The sequence below is a fragment of the Myotis myotis genome, unplaced genomic scaffold (assembly GCF_014108235.1).
Source record: "Myotis myotis isolate mMyoMyo1 unplaced genomic scaffold, mMyoMyo1.p scaffold_m19_p_6, whole genome shotgun sequence".
Taxonomy (NCBI): Eukaryota; Metazoa; Chordata; class Mammalia; order Chiroptera; family Vespertilionidae; genus Myotis; species Myotis myotis.
Window position 1 is genome coordinate 97,936,454 of NW_023416368.1, and position 17,662 is coordinate 97,954,115.

The 17,662-nt window shown below is 60.6% G+C and overlaps 2 protein-coding genes across 5 annotated transcripts; one reads left to right on the top strand and one right to left on the bottom strand.

Moving 5' to 3' along the window:
- Window position 1: 1 nt before the first annotated feature.
- On the bottom strand, window positions 2–1,829 carry PCP2 (Purkinje cell protein 2). Its single transcript, XM_036314077.1, has 4 exons — window positions 1,785–1,829; window positions 1,148–1,358; window positions 772–896; window positions 2–150 (listed from the first exon to the last, which is right to left on the bottom strand). Exons 1-4 carry the CDS (start codon window positions 1,827–1,829, stop codon window positions 31–33), a joined length of 501 nt encoding a protein of 166 aa, XP_036169970.1. The 3' UTR covers window positions 2–30.
- Window positions 1,830–5,869: 4,040 nt separating this feature from the next.
- STXBP2 (syntaxin binding protein 2) lies at window positions 5,870–13,477 on the top strand. 4 transcript variants are annotated; one of them, XM_036314698.1, is made up of 19 exons: window positions 5,872–5,971; window positions 7,160–7,209; window positions 7,441–7,522; window positions 7,794–7,870; window positions 8,026–8,104; window positions 8,199–8,302; window positions 8,579–8,727; window positions 8,926–9,010; window positions 9,089–9,219; window positions 9,340–9,447; window positions 9,772–9,829; window positions 9,927–9,992; window positions 10,344–10,424; window positions 10,616–10,754; window positions 11,094–11,203; window positions 11,812–11,949; window positions 12,638–12,723; window positions 12,835–12,992; window positions 13,323–13,477. In XM_036314698.1, the coding sequence occupies exons 1-19, from the start codon at window positions 5,935–5,937 to the stop codon at window positions 13,406–13,408; spliced, it is 1,824 nt and encodes a 607-aa protein (XP_036170591.1). In that variant the 5' UTR covers window positions 5,872–5,934; the 3' UTR covers window positions 13,409–13,477. The 4 variants fall into 4 exon arrangements, with proteins under 4 accessions (XP_036170593.1, XP_036170591.1, XP_036170595.1 ...); XM_036314699.1 differs by having other exon boundaries at window positions 5,874–5,971; window positions 11,854–11,949; XM_036314700.1 differs by lacking the exon at window positions 12,638–12,723 and having other exon boundaries at window positions 5,870–5,971.
- The last annotated feature ends 4,185 nt before the right edge of the window (window positions 13,478–17,662 follow it).

Consider the following 17,662-nt stretch of genomic DNA (forward strand, 5'->3'; position numbering starts at 1 on the left):
CACGAGTGGGGTGCAAGATGGCTCAGGCCCTCACGGGGCTTGTGTCTGGGGCTGGGGGCTGCTGTTCCGACGGAAGCTGAGAGCAGAGGGGTCCGGAGGGGTGAGGAGGGGTTGGGGGCTCAGGGTCCCAGCTCGTTTCTGCGCTCCGTCCTGTGGAGGAAGAGGGGTTAACCAGAGGGAGAGGCCAAGGGCCGCGCTGGCCCGAGGCGAGGCGAAGCAAGCATTGGAAGGAGGTGCAGGTGGGAACCTTGTTGCATCGCCCACGTCTGCCCCCACCATCCTGGAGCTTCTACGTACCTTCGTTGCTCAACAGGGTGCAGTTTGGGTGTGAGGTGGGGGACCTTGGGGATCCCACTGGGGTCTTGATCAGAACCCAAGCTGTGCATGATTACACATGACAGACACCCGTGAGTGTATGAGCTCATGTGCCCTCCTCCCTGAGGATGTCTTCCCAGGAGAGGGGTTTGCTCTGTCTACCCTCCCTGACACCCTCAGCCATGGCTCTGGCTTAATGTGCCCTCTGCATGACCTTGTGGCCCTCTGGGTCTTGTCTGGGCCTTCGTTCTCCTGTCTAAAATCAGGTATTGGATTGGCCAGGGCCTTGGGACGGGCAAGGACACAGGCAGGCACTCCTACCAGGCACTCATCTCCAAGGAGCACATGATAGACCGGTGGGGGTGGGACCCCATTCACTCTGAACTGGGGGTGAGAGGCAGGATTGAGGTGCTCAGCATGGCTGGTCTCCCTCAGCCCCAGCAGAATATCACCTACCTTGGGGCCCACAGGCTGGAAACCAGGCAGGGCGCTGACTGTCACACGCTGGTCATCCATGCGGCGACCCTGGGTGCTGGCCAGCATGTCTATGAGACTGTCCATCTCCGGCGTGGGGCCACTCTCTGCAGAGAGCACAAGCAGGTGAAGGTGGACACAGATGCCAGGGAACACGGCCAGCGGGACCCTCAGCCCACCCTCCCTCCCACTCCGGTTCTCCCCTGCCGAGCCTTGTCCCTAGACCCACAAGCATCTGTGTCCCCAGCTGCCCACGCCCTCAGACAGACTCTTGCCTAGATGGTAACTTGTCCTGTACCGCCCTACCCCGTTTACTCCTCCAGGCAGCACACCCTCCCTCCACCCACTGCCCACTCACGGCTCTTGGAGGTGGTGCCTGGCTCTGCCTGCAGCGAGCAGCGCTGCTCCTCCATTCGGTCGCCCTGCACATGGGTCAGCAGGTTGAAGAAGCCTTCTTGGTCTGGAGAGCCCGCCTGGGGGACAGACACATCTGGTCCAGCTGGCCCCTCAGTTGGGGGACCCCTCACTAGCTCCCACCTTGGCCCCGGCGTCTGCCCTCCCCTCCGTGGCTCTCACCATGGTCCCCGCTGATGCGCTGCTCTGCAGAGCTGCTGTGAATGAGACCAGAGTCTCCTTCACAATCCCAGCCCGCAGGGTCCGGCCATCAGTGCCTCTGCACGTGGTGCTGCCTCAAGGGAGAAGCTTCTCCATTCTAGATTGGGGCCTGACTATGGACACCAGCCAGGAAAATATCCCCGGGGCGGCCCGAAAATCCCAGCACCCCCCTCCCCCCAGCTCACCGGGCCACCACTGAGCACTGCCCTGCCCTGGGGCTGTGGTAGGCACGTGGACCCTCATGCCCACCAGTACGTCCTTGGGCAGCAAACTGGGTCAGGGATCCCAAGAGACTCAATCGCTAATTAGATGCCCTACAAACTAGTTATTGTCATTCACTGCTCTTGAGGAATTGAGAGGGGGCGGGGGGACCTGCTTACCTTGGCACAGGGCACTGAACCCCCATCCACCTCTTCCCCGTCCATCTTTGCTCCCGCTTCCTGGACCCCGTCCGTTCTCTGCTGGCCTCTGGCCCAGCCCCAGGCCAGGAAAGGCTTTTTAAAAGGCAGACGGGGCAGTGGATACCCAGCCCAAATCCCCAGCTCACACCCATCTGCTCCCACCCAAGCTTAAGCCCCATAAAGATGATCCAGATAATGGTTTTCACTGCACACTGCTGGGGCTGCTGTGGGGTAGGACGCCGGGTGCTCTGGGTTGGAACCTGGCAGGACTCCCTGTGCCTCCAGAACTCTCAGGTGGGACACAGCAGGCCAGAGCGGAGCCCCCACATTGGGTCATGGGGGCTGGCTGGGCCCCATTGGGAAAGAACAGGGCTGCTCAGGGGGTCTGCAGCCCAGCAGTGGGAAGCAGTACGGTGGTCTCACCGGCCAGAAGGCAGTTGCCATCTGCAGGCAGTAGGGTAAGTCGGGCCTCAAGGCCCCTGAGGCACTCCCTGCCAGTCTAGCTCTGTCTCCTGGCGACCGCTGACCCTATTCACTGTGCCTGGGTCTGGTTGCCTCCCATAGGCCCCCAAGGCGAGGTTTGGGATCCCCTGTCTCTGATTTGTGCCCCCAGCCCTGCCTGGGGAGGGAGACAAGTAGGAAAGCCCTGCCCCTGCTGCCCACCTCCTCCCACCCCACAGCTTTGGCTTCCTCTCAGTGGCCTGGGAGGGGATGCCCATGGGAGGCTCCCGTCCACACCCACTCCCTCCTCAAGATGCCTTTCTAGAAACTAGTGAAAGTTTCTTCCTGGAATAAATGGCCACATTGTCACCACCCCAGCCTGAGGGCCAAGCTTGGTCCCCCTCCGCAGGCAGCCCTGCCCTTATTCAGGGTCACACTCCACACCTCAATCCTCGATGCCAGCGTGATGTGCTGCTCCGCCACGGACGAGCTCCTCTCCTGGGGCTGCCCTGTCGCAACGGGCAGCTTAGAACACAGACATTACGGCACACAGTTCTGGAGGCCAGCGTCGGAACCGCGTAGGAGGGCGCGCTCCTGAAGCTTGTGGGGGGGCCCTTCCTCGCCTCGCCCTGCTCCTAGTGGCTGCCGCAGGCCTCAGTGGTCCCTGGATGGTAGCCGCAGTGCCACACTCGCAGCCTCTCATCACATGATGCTCCATGTTCCCTTGTCTTCACCTGGCCCCCAGTCATTGCATTAGGGACCCACCCGACTGCAGCATAACCTCATTTTAACTCACCTGCGATGACCCTATTTCCAAATACGGTCATATTCTGAGGTCCTGGGGGTTAGGGTTTCTTTTTTTTCTTTTTATTGATTTCAGAGAGGAAGGGAGAGGGAGAGAGAGAAACATCAATGATGAGAGAGAACCATTGACTGGCTGCCTCCTGCACGCCCCACACAAGGGATTGAGCCTGCAACCTGGGTATGTGCCCTGACCAGGAATTGAACCGGCGACCTCTTGGTTCAAAGGTGGATACTCAACCTCTGAGCCACATTGGCCGGGCTCAACATACCTTTTTTAGGGATGGAGGGGACAGGAGCCCATTCAGCCTGTAACAGCTGAAAAGCCTGGTCACCCTCACAGAGTGTAGTGTGAGTGGCAGGCCCCTGTCCTAGGGGACAGGCTATGATGCTAGAGGTGATCCCAGCTTCCTCATGGTCTCCCAGCGCCCCCCTTGGTCCCTGCAGTTTGTCCTCCCCCCTTAGAAGCTGCAGGGGTCCCTCCTTCCCCTGCTCAGAACTCTCCCTTGGTCCTCACTGTCCTCAGGAGAAAACCCAAACACCTTGGGGGCCATGGGAATACTGTATTCTAGAACGGACCGATGATGGCTGCGCAACGCTGAATATGCTGAAAGCCGTTTAACAGTACTAATATGTGATATAACTCAACAGAACTGTTTTTTAAAATATATGTTATTGATTTTCCACAGAGAGGAAGGGAGGGGGATAGAGAGTTAGAAACATCCATGAGAGAGAAACATCGATCAGCTGCCTCCTGCACATCCCCCACTGGGGAAGTGCCTGCAACCCAGGTACATGCCCTTGACCGGAATCGAACCTGGGACCTTTCAGTCCGCAGGCCGACGCTCTATCCACTGAGCCAAACCGGTTAGGGCTCAACAGAACTGTTAAAGAAAAGGAAAGGTGCTGGGATCCAACCCCAGCAGGTCCAGGGGTCCCCAAAGGTGTGGACGGAGTTGGTGAAGAAGGAATGACACGGAGACAGCGTTCAGTTGATCAGCAGCCTAGCCAGGATCTCCAGCGAAGTTCTGGTTAGGATCTCAAGCCAGGTTCTGTGTCCATGTTCTCTTGCTAGGTTCTCTTGCTAGGATCTCCAGCCAGGTTCTGTAGCCATGTTCCCTCGCTAGGTTCTCCAGCCAGGTTCTGTCCAGGTTCTCCAGCCAGGTTCAGTCACCAGGTTCTAGTCAGGTTCTCTTGCCATGTTCTATCCAGGTTCTGTAGCCAGGTTCTGTCTCTAGGTTCTTCAGCCAGGTTCTCTCGCTAGGTTCTGTCTCTAGGTTCTGTGGCCAGTTTCTGTCCAGGATCTTTTGCCATGTTCTCTCGCTAGGTTCTGTCTCCAGCTTCTGTCCAAGATCTTTTGCCATGTTCTCTCCAGCGAAGTTCTTCTGTCTCTAGGTTCTGTGTAGGTTCTGTCTTCTAAGTTCTGTCTTGTTACATCTGTATTTATACCAGTTGATTCCAATCCTATCAATCTCTATTCCAAAGGTTAGGGCGTTTCTTATCTCCATTCCAGGGAGTAAAGATTATGTAGCTTAAGCACGATTGTTCGTAGTTAAAGTGATTAATTACCCACCTGGCACTTAGTTAAGAGGTTTTATTCCCTCCCTAACTTCAGGGGAAAATCCCTACCTGGGGAAACAACCTTTCTCAGAGACCTTGGTTAAAACACATAGTGCCAAGAAGGTGAGCAAACATATTAAGAACAGTATGCCATATATGCCAGGTCCCTTGAAACAGCAAGGATGGACCGGCTCCAGGCAGAAAGGAGAGCGTGGGCGGGAGGAGGAAAGGAGGGAAGTGCAGGGAAAGGGAGGAAGGAAAGATAGAAAAAAAGGAAGGAAAGAAAGAATGAAGAAAGGAAGGAAAAGAAAGAAGGTGGAAAAAGAACCCAAGTCTCTGTCTGGAGCGGCCAGCCCTGGTTTGCCTGGAACTGTTCCAGGTTATCAGGGTCCTGCACCCCAGGAACCTCTCAGTCCCAGGCAGATGGGCTGGCTTAGGCCTACTCTGTCCTCGGGAAAGCTGGCCTGTGCAGCCCCTCCAGCTCACCTCTTGCCCGGCCTTCCCCACCATCTCCTGCTCTTCGCTGCCTGGATCCCTGTATGGCTGCTGCTTGGTGTCATCCCGGTTAAGTCTAAAGGCCACCCCCTCAGAGGGTTCCTCTGTTTGCGACTCAGTGAAAGGACCTCATTTCCACGCGCAACAGTTCCACGGCCGGTAAAGAACCCGTCCCCCACACGGCATTGCTACTATATCTCTGTTTGTTTCCTTCGGGGCAGAATTGATTATTTTCTCTCCTCTCCCTCCAGAACTCCACGCCAAGTCCCACATGGCAGACCTTTTGTTGTCTGCCCCGTGCCTGCCCTATGCAAATGGCAATAAGCACTAAATGGAGGCGCGGTCCAGGGCTCTGCCTTCACGCACGGGCATCACACTTCAAAGCCGAGGCCCATCCATGCGGGTCTGGCCCAGGGCCAGCCTTTCACACAGCAGGGCCGGCCTGAAATTCCGAGTCAAGTGTGAACTGAGGTGTGTGTGAGCGTGCCACCCGCCCACGTGTCTATCAGCCTGGAATGTGACCGTCACCCATGACGGGTGTGTGCAACCAGCGCACCCCCAGGCTGTGCGGAGCACCTCGGGGACGGCGCCCCCGTCGGTTCCGCCCTCACCTGAGGACATTTGTGCTGACGGGAGGGAGGGAGCCGAGCACGTCGCGAGCGCGGAGGGGGCCGGCAGCGCTGCGGCTGTTTGGGCACATCTTCCACCTTCCTCCCCAGCCGGGCGGGGCGGGGCGGGGCGGGGCCAGGCGGGGCGGGGCCCACGTGGGTGGCGCGCGAGGCCACGCCCCCACCTTTGACAGACCCGGAAGCGGCGGCGCCCCTTGGGGAAGATGGCGCCCTCGGGGCTGAAGGCGGTGGTGGGGGAAAGTGAGTGTCGCCCCGGGCCGGGCTCTGACGTCCCCTGGGGGGCGGGGGCCGGGGGCGCACGGACTCTGGGGCCCCGGCGGCGCCCAGGTGGGGGCCGGGCCGGGCGTCGCACCTGCTCCTCGAGGGGGCGGGCGGCACTTGGCTGCACTGCCCGCCCGGCTCCCCCGAGCCGGAGTCGAGCGCACCTGGGGGACTGCGCCCCGGGAGCCCGAGGGCCGGCTCCGGGCACAGCTGGGCGTCCAGGCTCCCGGGTCTCCGAGCGGGCAGCGTGCTGGGGGCTGGGTGCTGGGGCCCGATGCTGCAGGTTGGGGCCGGGCTGGGTGCTCTGACCGGCGACCCCAGCTGGGGGGCGTGCTCCGGGGGTGTGTCCAGGCCCCGGTTCTAGTCCAGGGGTGGGGGCCTTCCTCCGCGCCCCATGCGACCTGAGGACCCAGGCGTCCAGGCCGTGCGAGGCTGGACTTGGGGGAGGGGTGAAGATCGCCGTCCTGAACCTCGGGTAGTTCCGGCCTCAGCTGCTCCTTCCGCCCTGGCTGCCCAGATAACAGTGGTGACACTCGGGCAGGGCGGGCCATTCCTTCCCGTGTCCCCCTTCCGCTGGGCAGGCGGAGTGCGGTCAACCCCAGCACCCCAAATGAAGAAGGAACCTCCTGCATAGTGGTTAAAGGGAGCCCGGAAGGCCACTGATCCCATTTTACAGATGAGGAAACTGAGGCTGGAGGTTGGGTGATGGAATGACCCTAGCCAGGCACATTTCAAAGCCGGGACCAGGGGCTCCTGCATTCTCGTCCAGTGGAAACTGATGGAGGTGGAGTGGGGACTCTGGTCAAAACCTCCCCACCAGGCGAGGTTGACGTAGCCCATGGTGGAGCCAAGTCCATTTCTGGAGGCAGGAAGACCGTATGCGAGCCCTGACTTTGCAGTTATTGCTCCTCTAAAGTATATTCATCCGGCTGCTTGTATAACAGGCTCTGAGCCGCTTAGCCATTCAGGGTGCCCAGTCTCGTCACTTGCCCTCTTTTAACCTCCGCTTCCCTGTTTACAAGTTGGGGGGTGACACCAGGAGCTACGTCACAGAATGGGGGAGGGGTAAACAGGAGTTAAGATGGAAGTCCAGCCTGGAACCCAGAAGGCTTAAGGGTGTGTGTCGGGGCAGAGGACCCAGCATCCTAAGCCCACCCTCCTCCACAGAAATTTTGAGTGGAGTCATTCGGAGCGTCAAAAAGGATGGCGAATGGAAGGTAGGAGTGAGCCAGAATGGTTCGCGCAAACAAATGTGGGGTGCCTGAATGTGAGGCACCCCCAAACTCCCTGAGGGGTCTGGGTGGGTCTGATGAGTGGGGTTGGGGTCCTCCCATCCAGCTCTTGAAGCTGACAGTCCTGCTCACCACCCCACCCCCACCTCTGGGGCAGCTTCAGCCTCTCTTGCCCACCTGTCTGCCCATCGTCCATCTCTCCATCCATCTGGACAGGTGCTCATCATGGACCACCCAAGCATGCGCATTTTGTCATCCTGCTGCAAGATGTCAGACATCCTGGCTGAGGGCATCACCAGTGAGTGACACCCCACCCCATGCTCTCCAGATGGGACCTGAGTGTGGGAGCTCATGATGGGCAACCCCCACACAGGACTCCCCAACTGGGCAACCCCTGGGTGTGTACCTGTGTAGAACCGTCAGGGTGAACTCCGTGTGGGGCCCCCAGAATGCATAGCCCCTGGGGTGTGGCTGTGTGACCCTGAAGTGCAGAGCACTGCAGTGTCTGACACGTGCTGTGCGCCGGTCCCAGTGCTGCCTTCACGTGTCCCTTCCTCTGTTCCGACTAGTTGTGGAGGACATCAACAAGCGGCGAGAACCCATCCCCAGCCTGGAGGCCATTTACTTGTTGAGCCCCACGGAGAAGGTGCCTATGTGAGCGAGTGTGTGAGTGCGTGGGTGCACGCCCCTCTGCACGTCTGCATGTGTGTGGGAGCACAGGCAAGGCTGAGGGGCTGGGGTAGCGGACAGGGGGCTCTGGGGGTGCAGGGCCAGGCCTGGAGATTGATCTGCATCCCCCAGTCGGTGCAGGCCCTGATCGCAGACTTCCGGGGGACCCCGACCTTCACCTACAAAGCGGCACACATCTTCTTCACAGACAGTGAGTGAGGATCACCTGCGGAGGGCGCCGGAGAAGGGGGTGAGGCTGGGGGTGGGGCCGGCCCTGGTCTAATGTCCCCTCCTGCCCACCCTAGCCTGCCCTGAGCCTCTGTTCACTGAGCTGGGCCGCTCCCGTCTGGCAAAGGTAGTGAAGACGCTGAAGGAGATCCACCTTGCCTTCCTCCCCTACGAGGCTCAGGTACAGCCCAGCCTGGCCCTGGGCAGGTTGTGGGGGTCTGTTACCCGGCAACCCAGGTTCCCTCAGAAACAGGCTCAGAGACAAGTAAAGGGGACAGCGAGTCAGAGGCAGGGGCCAACATGGAATGACTGGGGCACCTGGAGCTGCGTCCCACTGGGCAGCTGCAAGGGGCATGGAGCAGCCCCTGAGTTGTCCCTCCAAGGGCGGGTGCTGGCTCCAGCCCTTCCTCCAGGCGGGCGCCCGCCTCAGGCAGCGCTGGCACTCGTGTCCTTGCAGGTGTTCTCCCTGGACGCCCCCCACAGCACCTACAACCTCTACTGCCCCTTCCGGGCAGGGCAGCGGGCACGGCAGCTTGAGGCACTGGCCCAGCAGATTGCCACACTTTGCGCTACCCTGCAGGAATACCCAGCCATCCGCTACCACAAGTGGGGACCCCACCCTGATGCTGCCCCCTGACCCCGGCCCCATCCTGCATCCCACCTTTCCCCTCTTTTTGGACCCTAGCCCCAGTCCTCACCCTGTTACCTGACTCCTATCCCTGGCCCCATCCTTGACCCCCAGTCTGTGCTAACCCTCCCCAACTCCACTCCCTCTGGCCCCATATCTGCCCATCCCACCCCCAGGGGACCAGAGGACACGGCCCAGCTGGCCCACGCAGTCCTGGCCAAGCTGAATGCCTTCAAGGCAGACACTCCCAGTCTGGGCGAGGTAAGGGGGTGTGCTGGGGAGGTGGGGCGAGGCCCCAGCCAGGGTCAGGGTTAATGTCCTCATCCCTGCCCACCCCAGGGCCCCGAGAAAACCCGCTCGCAGCTGCTGATCATGGACCGGGCGGCCGACCCCGTGTCCCCACTGCTGCATGAGCTCACGTTCCAGGCCATGGCCTATGACTTGCTGGACATTGAGCAGGACACGTACAGGTGGGCGGTTCCTGGAAACCCCTTTCCCCCATCACAACTGACCCGGGCCCCTGGGCCCCTGGGCCCCTGGGTCCCTGGTCCTCAGCTCGTGCCCCTGACCTTCGTGTCTCCCTCCTGCAGGTACGAGACCACCGGGCTGAGCGAGGCCTGTGAGAAGGCGGTGCTGCTGGATGAGGACGATGACCTGTGGGTAGAGCTGCGGCACATGCACATTGCGGACGTGTCCAAGTACGTGCGTGGGGGAGGGCAGCTGGGGGTGGGCCCTTCTGCACCGTGGTCCCCGCCTGTATCCCTCCCACCAGCATCGCCACTGCTCCCCCACTGCGGCCTGGCACAGGCCTTCCACCCTTGGTGAGTGCTCCCCTCTACAAGCCACGCCCCTCAGCCAACTCTCCAGTGTCCCCAGTGTGGGCTGGCACCTGGCATGGTGCAGGGACATGTGTCCCCTGGCTCCCAGACCCCCCCCCCCCAGCTGTGTGACCCCCACACTGCCCTCAAGCTACATTCTTGGCACCAGCCCCAAACCTCACCCCTACCCACACTCACTGCCAGGAAGGTCACGGAGCTCCTGAAGACATTCTGTGAGAGCAAGAGAATGACCACCGACAAGGTAGGGCCGGCCTGCATGAGGAAGGGCAGCTTGGGGGTGGGGCCTCAGCCTGGATCCCAAGCCTGGAGTGGGAACCTCACCCCCACTCCGTCCCTAGGCCAACATCAAAGACCTGTCCCACATCCTGAAAAAGATGCCACAATACCAGAAGGAGCTGAACAAGGTGAGCACAGGCAGGAACCTGCCCCCCACTCTGCCACCCATCTCCCCTTGGCTCAGTGTCCGTCACCCCTGACTCCCCCACCCTGCCCCTGTCTCCCCTCAGTCTGTCACCCTGACTCCCCCACGCTGCCCCCATCTCCCCTCAGTCTGTCACCCTGACTCCCACCCCCTGCCCCCGTCTCCCCTCAGTCTGTCACCCTGACTCCCCCACGCTGCCCCCATCTCCCCTCAGTCTGTCACCCTGACTCCCACCCCCTGCCCCCGTCTCCCCTCAGTCTGTCACCCTGACTCCCCCACCCTGCCCCCGTCTCCCCTCAGTCTGTCACCCTGACTCCCACTCCCCACCCCGCAGTATTCCACGCACCTGCACTTGGCTGACGACTGCATGAAGCGCTTCAAGGGCCCCGTGGAGAAGCTGTGCGGTGTGGAGCAGGTGGGCAGCTGAGGGCTGGCGGGACAGGGTGACCCATGTGGAGGGAGGGCTTGCTGGTGGCCGGGGGCTGAACCTGCAGAGACCAGGCACGAGGAGGAAGCAGGCCCCAAAGGGCTAGGGGGTCCCGGGCATGTTCCTGCCACGCCCCTCCCCCAGGCGGCTGGCAGGGCCGCTGACCGCCGCTCCCGCAGGACCTGGCCCTGGGCTCGGACGCGGAGGGGGAGAAGATCAAGGACGCCATGAAGCTGATCGTGCCCGTGCTGCTGGATGCAGCAGTGCCCGCCTACGACAAGATCCGCGTCCTGTTGCTCTACATTCTCCTGCGGAACGGTGGGTGGGGGTGGGGTCTGGGCTTCTGTGATTCCTCAGGACACCCCCTCCAGTGACCTGGGAACCCCCATTGACATGCACGCTCCATTAGCACGCAGGACCCTAAGAACCTGTGACTCCTTCCAACTTGGCCCCTCAACTAATTCCAGAGGACACCCCCCCCCCCCCCCCACCCCGTCTGCCCTGCGAGGCTCCATCCCCACCCAGAATCTGATGTCAGGCCCTGCAGGCCCTGGGACCTCCTCACACACCCTAACCCAGGAGGTCACATGGCCACCTTTTGTCCCCCTGCCCTCCCAGCGCCCACCCCCATGAGAATCCCACCCACCCCTCCACCAGGTGTCAGTGAGGAGAACCTGGCCAAGCTGATCCAGCACGCCAACGTGCAGGCCCACAGCAGCCTCATCCGGAATCTGGAGCAGCTGGGGGCCACTGTCACCAACCCCGGGGTATGCGGGGGGGGGGGGGGGGTAGGGGGTAGGGGGGGGGTCGGCAGAGTCTGGGTGGGAGGCAGATGTAGGCTTAGTGGGGGCGGAGCCCTGGGGGGTGGGGTCCACAGGGTATGGTGTGGTGGGGGGGGTGGGCAGAGAATGCTGTGCAGTGATTGGTCTGTCCCCAGCGCGGGCACCGTTCAGGGTGGTGAGGTGTGGGCAGAGCCCAGGTCCTGGGGAATGTGGTGCAGTCCCCACGGCGGGCAGCTCGTTGCTAGCCCTGCGGTGAGCACACACAGTGGCCTGGGCTCCTGGACGTCTCAGGACTCCTGTGCACCCAGCACACCCAGCAGCTTCCTCTGCTCAGCCTTCTGCTCAGCCTCTCCTATCTCTGGCCCTACACATCCTCCACACCCCAGTGCGGCTCTCAGTTCCCATCTCCCGGTCCCCCAGCTCCACCTCCCACCTCTCCGTTCCGTTTCTCTGTGTCCTCCCATCTCTGTCCTCATTTCTCTTTGTCCTCTTTCTCTGTGCTCCCTCTTTGTCTCACTGTCTCTGTATTCCCCCCCCCCCATTCTCTCTCTAATTCTGTCCATATCCCCATCTTTCTGCAACCGCCCAAGCAGCAGGAGCCCCCAGCCTCCCCCTCAATCCCCCACCGCCTGCAGGGCCCTGGAGTCTCCAGCCGGCTGGAGCGGAGGGAGCGCTTGGAGCCCACCTATCAGCTGTCCCGCTGGACTCCAGTCGTCAAGGATGTGATGGAGGTACCACGGGTGGGGGTGGGCCCTGGGAGGTTAGGGGCTGAGGCCTCACCTCTCCTGCCCCCATCGAGTCCTGCACTGATCCAGGCATCAGCTCAGCCCCCGCATGTTCAGAGCCTTGGGGCATCATGAAATATCCCTTATTATAGGCATCCCCAGCATCTAGCCTGCTCTGCCAGGGGGTACCCCAAACCCACACCCAAGGAATTGGGGCAGCAGAAAGGCCCCTTGTGGGAGGGCTCAGTTTCTGTCCACCCACTGGTGTCTCCTGTGACCCTCTCCACCCCCTAGTCTCTTCCCCTGTCTCTGGGAAAGCCCCCCGCCCCCCTTGTGCCTCCCCCCTGCCCATCCTCGGCACTAAAAGCAGCAAAAAGAAAAAGGGCCAGGTCAGGGCCCGCTTCCTGGCTCCCAGCCTGCTGTCCCTGCGGAGTCCTGGCACTCCCACATGCTCGGGGCCAGTGACCTTGACTCCTCCAAGGACCATGAGTGCCTGGTGCCTGGGTCTCTGAGGGGCACTGGAGTCCAACAAGGACAGAGGGTCCAGACTCCTAGGTCCCCAAGGGGATGGAGAGGCAGATGGTGGCTCCTGTCTGCCCGGATCTTGGCTCCTGAAACACCTAGTGCGGGATTCCTGGGCCTGGGTCCCATCGCCTGAAGCTTCTCTCTTCTAAGCCTCCCTTTCTGGCCCCAGGATGCTGTGGAGGACCGGCTGGACCGGAAGCTATGGCCCTTTGTGTCTGACCCCGCCCCCATGCCAAGCTCTCAGGCTGCAGTCAGGTGAAGGTGTTGGGGTTGCCCCCTGCTGGTGCCCAGGCCCGTTAGTTGAGGGGCGTGGGGGTGTCTCCTGCCCAGACTGACCTCTGCCCTCCCCGTGTCCCACCCACACAGTGCTCGCTTCGGCCACTGGCACAAGAACAAGGCTGGTGTGGAGGCCCGGGCGGGGCCCCGGCTCATCATCTACATTCTGGGCGGCGTGGCCATGTCAGAAATGAGGGCCGCCTACGAAGTGACCAGGGCCACGGATGGCAAGTGGGAGGTGCTGATTGGTGAGTAGCCAGGACTGGGGTCCCTGGGGCTGGGGTGGGGCCGGGAGCCCGACTCCCCCGTGCCTGGGTCCCTCGGGCTGGGGCTGGACTCCCAGGTCCTTTAGGAGGTGGGCCTGACAGCTGGGTGCTTAGCGCCCACCTCTGCAGAGCTAGCGCCTGAGAGCCCGGATGAGGGAAGGGGCCTGGGTTCCCCGGGAGGGGTCGGCTGGGGCTGGTCCCTGTGTGTACACGGGGTGCTCAGAGCCAAGGCCTGGTCTCCCAGTGAGAGCCTCCCTGGCTGGGGGGTGTCAGGGACCCAGGCATCGACCCCAACCCTCCCCTCCTGCCCAGGCTCCTCACACATCCTCACTCCAACCCGCTTCCTGGATGACCTCAAGATGCTGGACCAGAAGTTAGAGGACATTTCCTTGCCTTGACCGTCCAGGCCCACCCTGACCTGCACCCCTCCCTTTCCAGAAAAATAAAAGTCCTCTCTTCTGTCTGGGGCCAGCACCCATCTGCTTTCTCTCCGAGGGCGCGGGAACGGGCGGCCTCCGCGGCCTGTGCCTCTAGCCCCGCCACACCCTGCGGTCCTGCCAGAGGACGCCTGGAGCCGAGTGGAGGTGAAGGACTTGGGCTCTGGTTTGAATAGTGTCTCCCAGACCGACTAGTTGTTAGGTCCTGGCCGATTTGCGGGGTTCCCCTCCCCAAAATGGGGCTGGTGATGCCATGCTCTGCAGAGGAAATAAGAGATGGTGGCAGAAAGCTGATGGGTGATGGTTGCTGTTCCTCCAGTGTCACCAGAGTGACCTTGACGGCTCCAATGGGAGCAAACATAGTGCCCCCCCCCCCCCACGCCCCTGGGAACTGTCCTGAGAGGCTGCAGCCCCACAGGCTGGGGTCTCCTCCAGCTCCCAGGATCAGCAAGTAATGCCTGACTCCCACCCCAGCAAGTGAGAACTCTCCCTGCTCACCCTCCTCCTAACCCCAGGGTGTGTCCAAGAGCTCCTAACTACAGACTTCCCAGAGCCTTTGCCGGAGTGTGCCTCTCCCAGGACTGCCATAACCACGCCCCACAGTCCCGGTGACTCCCACCACAAAGCTGTCTTCTCCCCGCTGAGCAGGCTGGAAGCACAAATGACGGTGTTGGCAGAGTTGGCTTCTCCTGAGGCCTCTGTCCTGGACTCCTAGACAGCTGTCTTCTCCCTGCGCCCCCCCCCCCCCCCCCCCCCCCCGCCTGTCCCCTCTAGGTCCCCCTTCTAAGTGTGCCCTCATCTCTTAAAAGGGCACCAGCCATATCGGACTAGGTCCCACCCTCATGACTTCATTTTAACTTGTCTCTTTGAAGGCCCTTTAAATAGTCACATTCCGAGGTACTGAAGGTTGGGGCTTCAACATACGGATTTTAGGGGGACACAGTTCAGCCCAGAACACTCAGCTGAAGTGAGATGTGAGCAGCAGCACTAATAGGACAGATGAAGACACTCGTCTCGGGTGCAGATGCATAGCCAGGCAGACGCCGGGCGGAGGGGTCTGTGGGAGGCCAGCCGGGCAGCCAGGGAAGGCTTCCTGGAGGAGGTAGGTTTGAGCGAGGGAGAACGAAGAGGAGTCAGGGAGGGAGGAGAGGGCACCGCGGAGGCAAACGCAGGAGAGTGGCATGAAGCTGGAGGGACGGCATCCAGAGGCCAGGGCCTGGCGGGTGGCGGGTGAGCAGGGCGCGGCTGCCCCTCCCCGCTCCGGAGCGCGGCTCATTTCACTCGGTCACCCGGGGGTCAGCCCTGGGCTGTAGCCCGCGCTGGGCTGGGACCGGGCGGGACACCCAGGACCGTTCTTCCCTGCTGCTGAGGACTTGGCGCTGATGTTGGAGCCAACGATTCTTTTCAGAATTCGGGGCCTAAGGCCACTTTTCCTAGAAGAATCGCACGCACAGTGCGTAGGTGGGGCCTGGGGAAGCCCTGAGTCGGCCCCAGCAATTCTAGGGTTTATGACTCCAACCAGGGCAGGAGGGTGGTGTGCAAAGTTGTCGCGTGGCGGGTGTGTGTGTGTGTGTGTGTGCGCGTGTGCGTGGGAACGTGGGTCGTACCCACCCCTGAGACGGCTCCCGTGGATGCACGGCTCCTGGCGGGGCTTCGGCACCGAAGCGATTTAACTGGCGGGAGACGGGGGTTGCGGGGAGACGTTTTTAAAAACATTTAAACTCGCCTCCCTGGGAAGGGCCGTTTTCCTCCACGACCGCTGGTGTAGGTAAGCGCTGTGAACACCAGGGGGCGCTCCGCCTCAACTTCCCGGTTTCTTTGCCCCTTTGTGGCTGCACCGGGAGCTTAGGTGACTCCCATTAGAAACACCAGGTGAGAAGGTCAAGGTGTGCTCAGTAATTAAGCCGCAACAAAACTTTGTTGCATAGCCGCCTTGACCTTTGCCCTTTATTTACACCCAGGTATGTCTCCGACCTCAGGGTATTTTGATTATACGAGTATTCCTGAGCCCCTCTGGGCCACAGCCGCCTTCGGCATCAGGCTGACAGCGTCCCAGGTGTCATGCCAGGCACTCCACACCCATGACCCAGAGTCCTCAAAACGTTCCTATGAGAACAAATGCCAACCTCCCTCTGTCTGCGTCCAGTGAAGTCCCCTCCCCAACTCCATTTCCCACTTGATCAGTCAGTCACAGCTGCTCCAGCAGCACAGGGGTCCCTGCCACAGGGCCTTTGCACCTGTTGGTCTCCTTGCCTGCAAGGCTGTTCCTCCAAATTTTCGCATCCCTCCCTCCTCCCCATCTTAGTTCCAATGTCACCACCTTCGAGAGGCCTCTGCTTTACTTCCTCAGGGGCACGTCTTCTTTGGGGTTCTCCGCCCATCCTGGGGAACGGTCCCCTTCCTGGACTTGACTGGTTGCTTCCTTGTGATCTATAGCTTCTTCCTTAGGATTCACCCATCCCAACCGATGAAGAGGTACCTTTAGTCTCCACCAGCTCTCTACGTGGGGATGTTAGCAGCCATCAGTTCTCGCCACTGGACCCAGGATCTCTTGAAGATGATTTCCAACCTTACGTTCCTTCTGCTGGAATGAACTGAGGTCCTTCTCAAAAGAACTGCCTCTCAGCAACTAGGGGGTTTGTATGGAAACCCACTAGTTGTATGATTTATGTTCTTACTATTCAAGACCCACAGGAGGCAACTGGACACATGAGCTCTCCAGGGAGGCTTGAGGTGAGGCAGATCTCAGGGTCTCCAGTGGTCACATTATAAGCATACTAGAGGCCTGGTGCACAAAAATTTGTGCACTCGGGGGAGGGGGGTGTCCCTCAGCCTGGCCTGTGCCCTCTCGCAGTCTGGGACCCCTCGGAGGATGACCATCTGCTGGCTTAGGTCTGCTCCCCGGGGGATTGGGCCTAAGGTGGCAATCAGACATCCCTCTGGCAGCCTGGGAGCCCTCGGGGGATGTCCACTTGCCAGCGGGGAGCAGGCCTAAGCTGCAGTTGGGCATCCTTAGCGCTGCTGAGGAGGCGGGAGAGGCTCCCACCACCACCACTGTACTGGCAGCCATCAGCCTGGCTTGTGGCTGAGCAGAGCTCCCCCTGTGGGAGCACCCTGACCACCAGGGGGCAGCTCCTGCATTGAGCGTCTGCCCCCTGGTGGTCAGTGTGTGTCATAGTGACCAGTCATTCCCAGTTGTTCTGCTGTTAGGGTCAATTTGCATATTACCCTTTTATTATATAGGATAGAGGCCTGGGGGCTGGCTGGTTTGCCCTGAAGGGTGTCCCAGATCAGGGTGGGGGTCCCGCTGGGGTGCCTGGCCAGCCTGGGTGAGGGGCTGATGGCTGTTTGCAGGCTGGCCACACCCCCTTCAGGGTGGGGGTCCCTGCTGGGGTGCCTGGCGAGCCTGGGTGAGGGGCTGAGGGCCGTTTTCAGGCTGGCCACACCCCCTTCAGGATGGGAGTGTCCCGCTGGGGTGCCTGGCTAGCCTGGGTGAGGGGCTGAGGGCTGTTTTCAAGCTGGCCACATCCCCCGGCGACCCAAGCTCCCAGCCTCTCCTTTTTTTCTTTCTTTTTTTTCCCTGGGATTTATTTGTCTTCTATAATTGAAATTTTGTAGCCTTGAGCGTAGCCCAGGGCTGGCCAGGGTAGGCGGGAATCTCCATCGCCGGGGGCAACCCAAGCCTCCTTCTGGATACAGCTCCGTGGCCACTGCCATCTTAGTTGAGTTAATTTGCATACTCGCTCCTGATTGGCTGATGGGCGTGACTTTTGGGTGTGGTGGTGTGATGGAGTGATGGTTAATTTACATCTTTCTCTTTTATTAGTGTAGATAGGCAGCACCCAGGAACTACTAGCTGACATAGTAATAATATAATAATGTAGATTATAATAATATATTCTTGACATAATAATGTTACGATTATTTAACACTCTAATGGGGGCAGCCCTGGGCTGGGCAGTGGTTCCCAGTGTGCTAGGAAATATGTCCACAAGTGAGAAGAAAGGTTTACTCAGGCTGATGTCCATGCTTTGGGCAGTCTGAAGGGCTTCTAGGATGGAGTGAGCACCCATGTTCTTGAGGTCAGGGACACATTCCAGGATGGGAGTGCCCCACCCGTGCTATCTATGCAGGGCTCCTTCTAGAATAACACCCAAGTAACAGGAGGGGAAGGTCTGTGGTCTTGAACTGCTCGACCTGAAAAATGTGAGGGAG

Excerpts from the sequence above, each read along its gene's own strand:
- PCP2 (XM_036314077.1), bottom strand. The coding sequence starts at position 1,829 with ATGGACGGGGAAGAGGTGGATGGGGGTTCAGTGCCCTGTGCCAAG. Across the intron at positions 1,359-1,784 it reads GTTCAGTGCCCTGTGCCAAG|CCACGGAGGGGAGGGCAGAC; the intron begins GTAAGCAGGTCC and ends CCATGGTGAGAG. Across the intron at positions 897-1,147 it reads AGGCACCACCTCCAAGAGCC|AGAGTGGCCCCACGCCGGAG; the intron begins GTGAGTGGGCAG and ends TGCTCTCTGCAG.
- STXBP2 (XM_036314698.1), top strand. The coding sequence starts at position 5,935 with ATGGCGCCCTCGGGGCTGAAGGCGGTGGTGGGGGAAA. Across the intron at positions 7,871-8,025 it reads TGTTGAGCCCCACGGAGAAG|TCGGTGCAGGCCCTGATCGC; the intron begins GTGCCTATGTGA and ends TGCATCCCCCAG. Across the intron at positions 11,950-12,637 it reads TCGTCAAGGATGTGATGGAG|GATGCTGTGGAGGACCGGCT; the intron begins GTACCACGGGTG and ends TTCTGGCCCCAG.